The sequence below is a fragment of the Bos javanicus genome, chromosome 22 (assembly GCF_032452875.1).
Source record: "Bos javanicus breed banteng chromosome 22, ARS-OSU_banteng_1.0, whole genome shotgun sequence".
NCBI lineage: Eukaryota > Metazoa > Chordata > Mammalia > Artiodactyla > Bovidae > Bos > Bos javanicus.
In genome coordinates, this window is record NC_083889.1 from 4947418 (window position 1) to 4958451 (window position 11034).

The window sequence follows — 11034 nt, forward strand, 5'->3', positions numbered from 1 at the left end:
GCCTGAAAAAAATTTTTTAAAGGACAAGATATGAAACAGAAGTTTTCAAGATGTTAGACATCAGATAAAGAAGGACGAGGATTCCTGAGAGATGGAACAAAGGAGATGACAGAGCAGTGGCTCCATCCTACTGCTGAGAGAGTCTGCAGACTGTGGGGAGGAAGAGGGAGGATGCAGAGATAGAGGCAGAGCCTGGTGACTCCCTGAGTTAAGAGGCTCGAGATAAGCATCTGGGAAAACCAAGGCAGCTCTGCAGGGCTGTGTACGGAGAGGAGGAGATTGCAGAGAGCGAGTCTAAAGACTGCTCTCTGGGATTTCTGCAGAGGGCTTCCCTGGACACGCAGTAGACTCCTGGGCAGTACATGCATGTGAGGAAACCACCAGAACCCAGGAAAGAACCACAGGAAGGATTAGAGGCAGCAGTTTCCCGGCCTCACCCAAGCCTAGGAGGTGCCAGTCCCCTCCCAGCAGAGTGGAAAATCTCATGATTCCCTGGGCTTTGAGTAGATGCCCTGGATGCTGGACCCAGCTACGCCTTTAGTCTCCCTGCCCAACAAACTTGAAGTAAAGACTCCAATGGATCAAACTGTTTCCAAGTCATTTAACTGCCTCTCACAAAGTTTAAGAATATTTAGAGAGATGCAAAAATATCCATGTAAATTTCACAGCACTTGAAAGTTAAAAAAAAATTACCAGACAGGCTGTAATGGACTACTATATGGCTGTGACAAAGACGTAAGTTGAGGAAGATCTCACTGAGACAGTGTGGGATGATTTCCAGGATATACTCAAGTGAAAAATGCAAAGCCTGAAAAAATTGTCTCTAGTGTGTTAACATTTTATATGAGAAAGGAATAGAAGGCAATATACTGGTATCTGATCATTTGTCTAATAATGATTCTCCATTTTCCTTTGTTCCTAAAGCAGGCGTTCAGGAGAGAGAAACTAGAAACTAAAGAGGTTGGTTACCTCCAGGGGTCTTGGGGAAAGGACTGGGAAAAAACGGGATAAGGGAATAAGGCAGCAGGCATGAAAAGTTGGGGTGGGGGGTGGGGTGGGCATGCACTTCCTTGAATGTAACTTTCCATGTAACTGACTCTTAGAACCACACTACTAACCATATATCCTTCCCAAACCCTCAAATTTAAATTCTTTATTTAAAGCACACAGAACATAAGGGTAACTCAAAATGGAATACAAACACTAGCCAAGGAACATAACAGGATGACAAATAAATAATGACCACACTAAAAGGGATGGAGGGAGAAGAGCCATCCAAGGAGCCTTGGAAAACTGTACCTTCCCTGACTGGATATTGGAAGACTAAGGACAAAAAGAACTGTAAAAATTGTGAAAATTTCACCCAGTTAGTCAAAGTTTTTGGTTTTGTCTTTACATGGGGGTAAAATCTTTCTTTCTTTAAAGTCTAGCAATTCTGAAACTACTTTCTATTAATATTAGACTTGAACAAAAAAGTGAATAGACTCTAGACAATGGGAGGTAGGGTTTCTCAGTGTTAGAAAAAGAATTTATAAATTAGGAAAAAGGAAAGACTTAAATAAACACCATGGTATCATATTAGAACCAGAGAGGGCAGGAATGCATTCAAGAGTTTTCATCTTATCTATGTAGACATGTGTATAAGCGTGGATTAGTACATGCTTCCCGCCTGTAAGGGCAGGAGACAAAGAGACACAGGTTTGACCCCTGGGTTGGGAAGATCTCTTGGAGAAGGAAATGGCAGCCCACTCCAGTGTTCTTGCCTGGAGAATTCCATGGAGAGAGGAGCCTGGTGGGTCACAGTCCAGGGGGTTGCAAAGAGTCAGACACAACGGAGCATGCACGCATGCACACATGTGGATTAGTGCACACGCGTGAAGTAACCAGCTCTGCCCAAGTGGAGAGCACAGCAACGATGCCCCAGTACCTGAGCACAGCTAACACTCAGATACTGCCTCTAAGCACTGTATTAAAATGAAAGGAAGCAAGGCTCCTCAGAAAAGTGATTCGTTTCACAGCTGGGCCATCACAAATATAAAACGAGCCACAAGCATCACGCGATTCCAGAAGGAAAGGGGATGCTCAAAAAGTCTCGGCAACAGAACACACCAGTCCACCCAGTGGAGCACTTCATGGCCCAGCTGGGAAAGTGTTAGCACCAGAACTGTAGCAACAAGACTGGGCTTTGATTCCAGAATAAACCCCCATGAGTCCAAACTGATGTAGATCAATAGTGGAATAGATATATACGTAGAGGCCAAGAGATAGTTCTTCTGCACAGCAATATTTAACGTAATACATGTAGAAGAGAAGAATCATCATTAGGGAAATACCACAGAAATAAAGGATGTAGAAAGATCTTGTAAATATTAGCAGCTACAAGTCCCAGTGTAGTTTGCATACAATAAAACGCCCTGGGACTTCCCTGGTGGTCCAGGCGTGAAGGCTTCACCCTTCCACTGCAGGGGGCATGGGTTCCATCCCTGGTTGGGGAATCCAAGATCCTGCATGCTACGCAGAGTGGCCGAAAAAATAAACTGTCTTAAAAAAATAATAAATCGCAAAGTAAAAAGCCCTATTTGCATGTAAACAATTCAGTGGCTTTTGACAAATATATATTCATATTTAGCCATCATGAAAATCGTGATTTGGAATATTTCCATCACGTGAAAAAGCTTCCGCCTACCACTCTGTAGTAAACCTCTTCCATCCATGGCCCAAGACATCACCGTTTGCTTTCTTTCACTGTAAATTAGTGCTGCTTTTCCTAGGATTTTATATCATATTATTCTAAAAGCTTTCTGACCGACACTGTGAAGTCAACCAACACACTCTAAAGAAAAACCGTGAACATATGAAATCATCACATGTAATTTCTAGGTCTCCACCTGGGCTTCATTGGAGCTAGATTCTCCCTGGATGAGTCAAGGTCCAGGAAGAAAAATGTTCTCTGGGTCATGTTCATCAGATGAAACTGAACCTTGGAAGTATTAGCTGCTACTAGCCCTGGGGTGGGAAGGACAGCAGAGGCGAGGCCATAGCCACGCTGGATTGAAACTGGATCCAGGTCTGTAGCTGCAGGAGAGGGTCAGGACCAGGCAGGAGATGATGTGACAGCCCAGAGCTGGGCGACATTGTCCAGCTGCAACCTCTGTGCCTCCTGTGAGTTGATCACAGCCGGAAGGCAGAAGCCTGGAAAGGCAGCTGGGCAGGATCAGCCCTGTGGGGAGACCGGGGAAGGCCAGGAGGTAGACCTCAGGGCACAGAGGCAAGTGACCAGCCCGCTCCCAGTGGGACATGCTTCTTTGCCTTCGGTTGTGAGAAACTGAAGGGGAGATGGGCTGCTGTGGAAGGTGTGAGGTTCTAAATTTTATCCCTTGTTACAGGGAAGAGCCAATTCTGACTCCATGATGGATCTGTTTCTTTGATTTTAACCTTTGTTTCTCATTGCTTTTGTGATTATAGTCATATATAATGACCTGCCTAGGGCCGCTCCCCCAACCCCACCCCAGCTTGAAGAGATTAACATATCCCCTCCTTGAGGCTGGCCATTCCAGGAGATACTTGCAAGATAATGCAAGATAATGGTCTTTACTTCCTCAACTCCTCCCCGACTCTATCCTATAAAAAGAACCTGGCATCTAGCCCCCAAGAAAATGGTTATTGTGAGATATTAGTCTGCCATCCTCTAGGTCAGCCAGCTTTCTGAATAAAGTCATACTCCCTGCCTCAACACCTCATCTCTCAGTTAATTGGCCTGTCGTGGCAAGCAGACTGAGCTTGGACATGGCAATATCCTGACCTTCCTGATCAAGGTAAATGGGGAGGGATCCTTTGGTTTCAAAATACCGCCCCCAGGGTGTTTCATAACAGGATGCAAAGCTGCCAAGAACTTATCACAGAATCCATGCCAGGTGAATGTGAAGTAATTTCTGGGCTTCAGACCTTACCTTGGTGGGTCATTCCATTTTGAGTAGAAAATGAAGTCAATCGTAAGTGAAAAAAGAACGAGTCTATAAACATCTGAGCATTCCTCTTGGTAACATTAAATAGAGCAGGGAGATGGATAGAAGCCTGGCCAAGGCATTTATCTTTTAGAAATGCTGAAGTATCACTAAGCAAATAATAAGCCAGAAAAAGCAAACATTCATTTTCCTGCCATTTCTGGGTGTGATCCTAATTCCTTCAATTCAGCATATTTGTGAGCTGCCTTGCCCTCTTTCCTGCATTCTCCCAATTTCTGCGTCCTTGAGGGATGCCGGCCTTTCACATGTGTGTTTTTCGTGCTTAATAAAGTCAGAGCTGACCCCGCTTGCACTCTCCAGGGAGTAATCGTTTGGCTGTTGTTATTGATTCTGTTGCTAAGGTCCTAGAATTTGCTGATGCTCCCCTGTGGGAGTGGAGAAACATGTTCTTATACTTTTCCCATAAACCAGATGTTTTCTTTAACTCTTACATCTTTAAAATATTTTCTCTTGAGAAAAGAGAGGGGGAAAAAAAAAGGATTAGAACAAGCTTGGGATGCCAATTCTTATTTTCTCAGCATACCACAAGCACACGCCCGGAAGAGCAGGCAGAGAATTCAGGCTGCAGGCGCTCCAGTGTGCGCTATGCCTCTGATAAAGGACACAGAGAACTGAAGGAAAGCATGTTGCTTCAGTGGGCTTCCCAGTGGTGCTAGTGGGAAAAAACCCGCCTGCCAGCGCAGGAGATATTAAGAGATGTAGGTTCAATCCCTGGGTTGGGAAGATCCCCTGGAGAAAGTCACAGCAACCCACTCCAGTATTCTTGCCTGGAGAGTCCCCATGCACAGAGGATCCTGGCAGGCTACAGTCCATAGGGCCGCAGAGTCAGACAAGCCGGAAGCAACTTAGCATGCACACACGTGTTGCTTTAGTTAATTATATTTTTCCCACCGTTCAGTGATTCCGATTCAATTACCACTGCTGTATTAACAGTCCACGCCAGACTTAGGTAAAACAACAACAGTATTATTTCACAGATTTGGGGGCCAGGATTTTGGGTAAGGTTTAGCCAGGGGAGTCACCTGGGCTCAGCCAGGATCGTCATGTATGATGTGTACATGGAGTCTCTCCAGAAGGGCGACTTCAGAGAAGCTGGATTTCCATCGTGGTGGCCTTCTCCCGGAATGAGTGTCCTAGAAGAACCAGGAGAATTCTGAGCAACCTCTTATGATGGCCTGACTTCAGTAGTCTCGAAAGCTCATTTCTGCCAGTGCAGTGGTTCTCAAACCAGGGCCACGTTTGCCCCCAGGGAACACTGGGCAGTGTCTGAATATACTTTTGGCTTGCACGACTGGGAGGCTGCTGGCACTAGCGCCTCCTGCCCAGGAATGCTGCTAAATATCAGGCAGTGCAAAGCACAGTCCTCCACCCCACAGCACAAAGACTCCTTGGTCCAAAACATCAACGATGTTGAGGTTAAGAGACCCAGACAACGGTACAGATGAACTTATTTGCAAAGCAGAAATAGAGACACAGACATGGATACAAAGGTGGGGAAGAAGGGGTGGGTGGGATGAGTTGGGAGATGGGGTCTGACATATATACACTATCGATACTATGTGTAAGATAGATAACTAATGAGCACCTACTGTATAAAACAGGGAACCCCACCTCAGGGCTCTGTGGCAACCTAAAGGAGAAGGAAATCCAAAACAGAGGGGATATGTGTATACATACAGCTGATTCACTTTGTTGTATAGCAGAAACTAACATTGGAAAGCAACCATACTCCAATAAAAAATAATTAAACAAAAAAGACCCAGCCATAGCTGCCAGATTTAAGAAAGGGAACATGGATCCTGATCCTTGATGAGAAAAGAGTGAAAAAAAAAAACATTATAGACAGTTTATCAGAAACTACCACAAAGTTGTTAATTTACATTTTTTTTGTAAATCAAACACCAAATCTCCTGGTAATTCAATTCACAGGCAGTAAATTAGAGAAAATAAAAGCTGTAACAGTTTCAAAGCCATGTTAAACATAAATGCAAATCCCTGGATCCTGTCACACGGTCAAGCAGGACAGCCAGGCCCGAATATCAGATGTACAATGCAATGTCCCCAAGCCATGCTGTGCTCTTAATTCTCATGACTGTACTTCATTTCAGGTATTCCAAGGTTGTCCAGCTTTCAGTCAGTCCAGTTCAGTTCAGTTCAGTCTCTCAGTCGTGTCCGACTCTTTGCGACCCCGTGAATTGCAGCACGCCAGGCCTCCCTGTCCATCACTAACTCCCGGAGTTCACTCAAACTCATGTCCACTGAGTCGGTGATGCCATCCAGCCATCTCATCCTCTGTCGTCCCCTTCTCCTCCTGCCCCCAATCCCTCCCAGCATCAGAGTCTTTGCCAATGAGTCAACTCTTCACATGAGGTGGCCAAAGTACTGGAGTTTCAGCTTTACCATCATTCCTTCCAAAGAAATCCCAGGGCTGATCTCCTTTAGAATGGACTGGTTGGATCTCCTTGCAGTCCAAGGGACTCTCAAGAGTCTTCTCCAACACCACAGTTCAAAAGCATCAATTCTTCAGTGCTCAGCTTTCTTCACAGTCCAATTCTCATATCCATACATGACCATTGGAAAAACCATAGCCTTGATTAGACGGACCTTTGTTGGCAAAGTAATATCTCTGTTTTTTAATATACTATCTAGGTTGGTTACAACTTTCCTTCCAAGGAGTAAGTGTCTTTTAATTTCATGGCTGCAATCACCATCTGCAGTGACTTTGGAGCCCAGAAAAATAAAGTGAGCCACTGTTTCAACTGTTTCCCCATCTATTTGCCATGATGTGATAGGACTAGATGGTTTCTAAATGTTGAGCTTTAAGCCAACTTTTTCGCTCTCCTCTTTCGCTTTCATCAAGAGGCTCTTTAGTTCCTCTTCACTTTCTGCCATAAGGGTGGTGTCATCTGCATATCTGAGGTTATTGATATTTCTCCCGGCAATCTTGATTCCAGCTTGTGCATTCCTTGATTCCAGCCCAGCGTTTCTCATGATGTCCAGCTTTAGATGTATTATTTTTAGATGTTGCTGTGGTTCGGAGAAGGCAATGGCACCCCACTCCAGTACTCTTGCCTGGAAAACCCCATGGACAAGGGAGCCTGGTAGGCTGCAGTCCATGGGGCTGCTAAGAGTCGGACACGACTGAGCAACTTCCCTGTCACTTTTCACTTTCATGCATTGGAGAAGGATATGGCAACCCACTCCAGTGTTCTTGCCTGGAGAATCCCAGGGACCAGGGAGCCTAGTGGGCTGCCGTCTGTCAGACACGACTAAAGCGACTTAGCAGCAGCAGCAGCAGTGGTTATATTTAAACAATTTTCAAATCAACCTGCCTGAAATCTACATCCGGAAGTTCCAGGGAGGAAAACAGCAGCCCTGGGAGACAGAAGGGGATGCTCTGTGCCCAGAGGAGGCTTTGCCAGCCGGGCCTCAGCAGGCCCAGGCACTGTGGACGGTTTCTGCAGTCCCTCCACACTGACAAGCAGCTCCAGCGAGGGCCGAGTGTCCAGATGGTCCCCTGGCCCAGGGTGACGTGTGTGGCAGCAGCCACTGGAGGCAGCAGTGTCAGCGAGAGAGCTGGGGGGTTTTATACGGGGAAAGCGCTAATTGCTCCTACACATTCTCTTTTTTCCCAGTTTCCTTTTATTCTTTTCTTTAAATTTTTCTTTTAAATGTCCCTTTATCTGCTCCATGTCTTTCCTATTGTCCTCAGCACTTGCGTTCTTATCTCCTCTTATTCAGTTGATAAGAGGGTAAGGATCTGGTTTCATTCCCACACTCATCAGATGTTTCTGGAGCAGCTCCGATATTCCAGCTTCTGCACTGCATGTTAAAGAGTGCAGTAGCGACAGATAGACCCGCACACACTGTAGAAGCCCCTGGGGTCACTGGCTCCACGGGCCCTAGTGGGAGACAAGGCCAACTGATGTTTTTATTACATATTCATACCCATTATACATATCCATAAGTATATAATGACATGGGTTATAAACAATAGAACAACCATCCACATGTTGAGTCTGGAAGCCTTCCTGGAGGAAGAGACATTGAAATGGAAAGCGAGCACCCAATAAACACGTTTGGAGTGAAGCGAGGAGGAGGGCTTTCCAAGCCAAGAAAGCAGAGTGGATGGAGCCCCTTTTTCAGGCTCAACATTATTGTTGTTCTTTCTGTTTGTTTCTGGATTCTCTGCCTGCTTGTGTACAGGTTTAAGATGTAGAGACAAATTCTTAAATCGTTGCACAAAAGCAGCAAATAATTTGGAATGAGCTGCTGGGCTTTAGCTCTATGATGTCGTTCGGTCGCTAAGTTGTGTCCGACTCTGTGACCCCATGGACTGCAGCATGCCAGGCTTCCCTGTCATTCACTATCTCCCAGAGATTGCTCAAACTCATGTCCATTGAGTAGGTGATACCATCCAACCATCTCAGCCTCTGTCGCCCCCTTCTCCTCCTGCCCTCAGCATCAGAGTCTTTATCAGGGTCTTAACTCTATAAATCTCTATTTTTCTGCATGTGCTGTGCTGTATTTACTTGTAAAAAGCGCTGAAGAAGGCGCTGGCGGCCGCTGGCTACGATGTGGAAAAGAATAACAGCCGCATCAAGCTGGGTCTTAAGAGCCTAGTGGGCAAAGGCACCCTGGTGCAGACCAAGGGCACCGGCGCCTCGGGTTCTTTCAAGCTCAACAAGAAAGTAGCCTCCGTGGATGCCAAGCCCACCGCCACAAAGGTGGCAACGAAAACCAAGGTAACAAGCGCTTCTAAGAAGCCCAAGAAGGCCTCTGGGGCGGCTGCTGCTAAGAAAAGTGTCAAGACTCCAGAACTAAAGATAAACAGAGAAGATGATTAGTCTATAGGATTACTGTTGTGCAGTCATTAAGTCATGTCCGACTTTTTGCGACCCCATGGACTGCAGCGCACCAAGCTTGCCTGTGCTTCACTATCTCTAAGTTTGCTCAAATTCGTGTCCATTGAGTCAGTGATGCTATCCAACCATCTCATCCTCTGCAACATCAAACCAGTCGATCCTAAAGGAAATCAACAATGAATATTCATTGGAAGGACTGATGCTGAAGCCGAAGCTCCAATACTCTGACTACCTGATGTGAAGAGCTGACTCATTGGAAAACAGCCTGATGCTGTGAAAAGATTGAGGGCAGGAGGAGGAGGGGGCAACAGAGGATGGGTCTATAGGGAAACAGAAATCATTATTAGTGGTACTATTACCAGTATTGGAAGTGATCAAACAGGAGATGGCAAGAGTGAAGGTTGACATTTTAGGAATCAGTGAACCAAAATGGACTGGAATGGGTGAACTTAACTCAGATGACCATTATATCTACTACTGTGGGCAAGAATCCCTCAGAAGAAATGGAGTAGCCATCATAGTCAACAAAAGAGTCTGCAGTACTTGGCTGCAGTCTCAAAACGACAGAATGATCTCTGTTCATCTCCAAGGCAAACCATTCAGTATCACGGTAATCCCAGTCTACGCCCCAACCAGTAATGCTGAAGAATCTGAAGTTAAACAGTTCTATGAGAAGGCAGTGCAACCCACTCCAGTACTCTTGCCTGGAAAATCCCATGGATGGAGGAGCCTGGTAGGCTGCAGTCCATGGAGTCACTAGGAGTCGGACACAACTGAGTGACTTCACTTTTACTTTTCACTTTCATGCATTGGAAAAGGAAATGGCAACCCACTCCAGTGTTCTTGCCTGGAGAATCCCAGGGATGGGGAAGCCTGGTGGGTTGCCATCTCTGGGGTCACACAGAGTCAGACACAACTGAAGTGACTTAGCAGCAGCAGCATGAAGACCTAACACCCAAAAAAGATGTCTTTTTCATTATAGGGGACTGGAATGCAAAAGTAGGAAGTCAAGAAATACCTGGAGTAACAGGCAAATTTGGCCTTGGAGTATAGAATGAAGCAGGGCAAAGACTAATAGAGTTTTGCCAAGAGAAAGCACTGATGATAGCAAACACCCTCTTCCAATAACACAGACAAGACTCTACACATGTATACATCAGATGGTCAATACCAAAATCAGATTGATTATATTCTTTGAAGCCAAAGATGGAGAAGCTCTATACTGTCAGCAAAAATAAGACCGGGAGCTGACTGTGGCTCAGATCATGAGCTCCTTATTGCCAAATTCATACTTAAATTGAAGAAAATAGGGGAAACCACTAGACCATTCAGGTATGATCTAAATCAAATCCCTTATGATCATACAGTGGAAGTGAGAAATAGATTTAAGAGACTAGATTTGATAGACAGAGTGCCTGATGAACTATGGATGGAGGTTCATGACATTGTACAGGAGACAAGGATCAAGATCATTCCCAAGAAAAAAAAATGCAAAAAAGCAAAATGGCTGTCTGAGGAGGCTTTACAAATAGCTGTGAAAAGAAGAGAAGCGAAAAGCAAAGGAGAAATGATATACCCATTTGAATGAAGAGTTCCAAAGAATAGCAAGGAGAGATAAGAAAGCCTTCCTCAGTGATCAGTGCATAGAAATAGAGGAAAACAACAGAATGGGAAAGACTAGAGATCTCTTCAAGAAAATTAGAGATACCAAGGGAACATTTCATGCAAAGACAGGCTCAATAAAAGACAGAAATGTTATGGACCTAACAGAAGCAGAAGATATTCTTAATATTAAGAACAGATGGCAAGAACACACAGAAGAACTGTACAAAAAAGATCTTCACAACCCAGATAATCACGATGGTATGATCACTCACCTAGAACCAGACATCCTGGAATGTGAAGTCAAGTGGGCCTTAGGAAGCATCACTATGAACAAAGCTAGTGGAGGTGAAGGAATTCCAGTTGAGCTATTTCAAATCCTAAAAGATGATGCTGTGAAGGTGTAGTGCTCAATATGCCAGCAAATTAGGAAAACTCAGCAGTGGCCACAGGACTGGAAAAGGTCAGTTTTCATTCCAATCCCAAAGAAAGGCAATGCCAAAGAATGCTCAAACTACCACACAATTGCACTCATCTCACAC

The 11034-nt window shown here is 45.1% G+C and overlaps 1 protein-coding gene across 1 annotated transcript in view; it reads left to right on the top strand.

Annotated features, from left to right (window-relative positions):
• Nucleotides 1-8872, top strand: part of LOC133235654 (histone H1.1-like) — an 83557-nt gene extending 74685 nt beyond the window's left edge. Inside the window, exon 2 of the mRNA XM_061397356.1 lies at nt 8568-8872. Within this exon, the coding sequence (XP_061253340.1) occupies nt 8568-8872 (305 nt within the window). The remainder of the gene's footprint in view (nt 1-8567) is intronic.
• Nucleotides 8873-11034: the final 2162 nt, after the last annotated feature.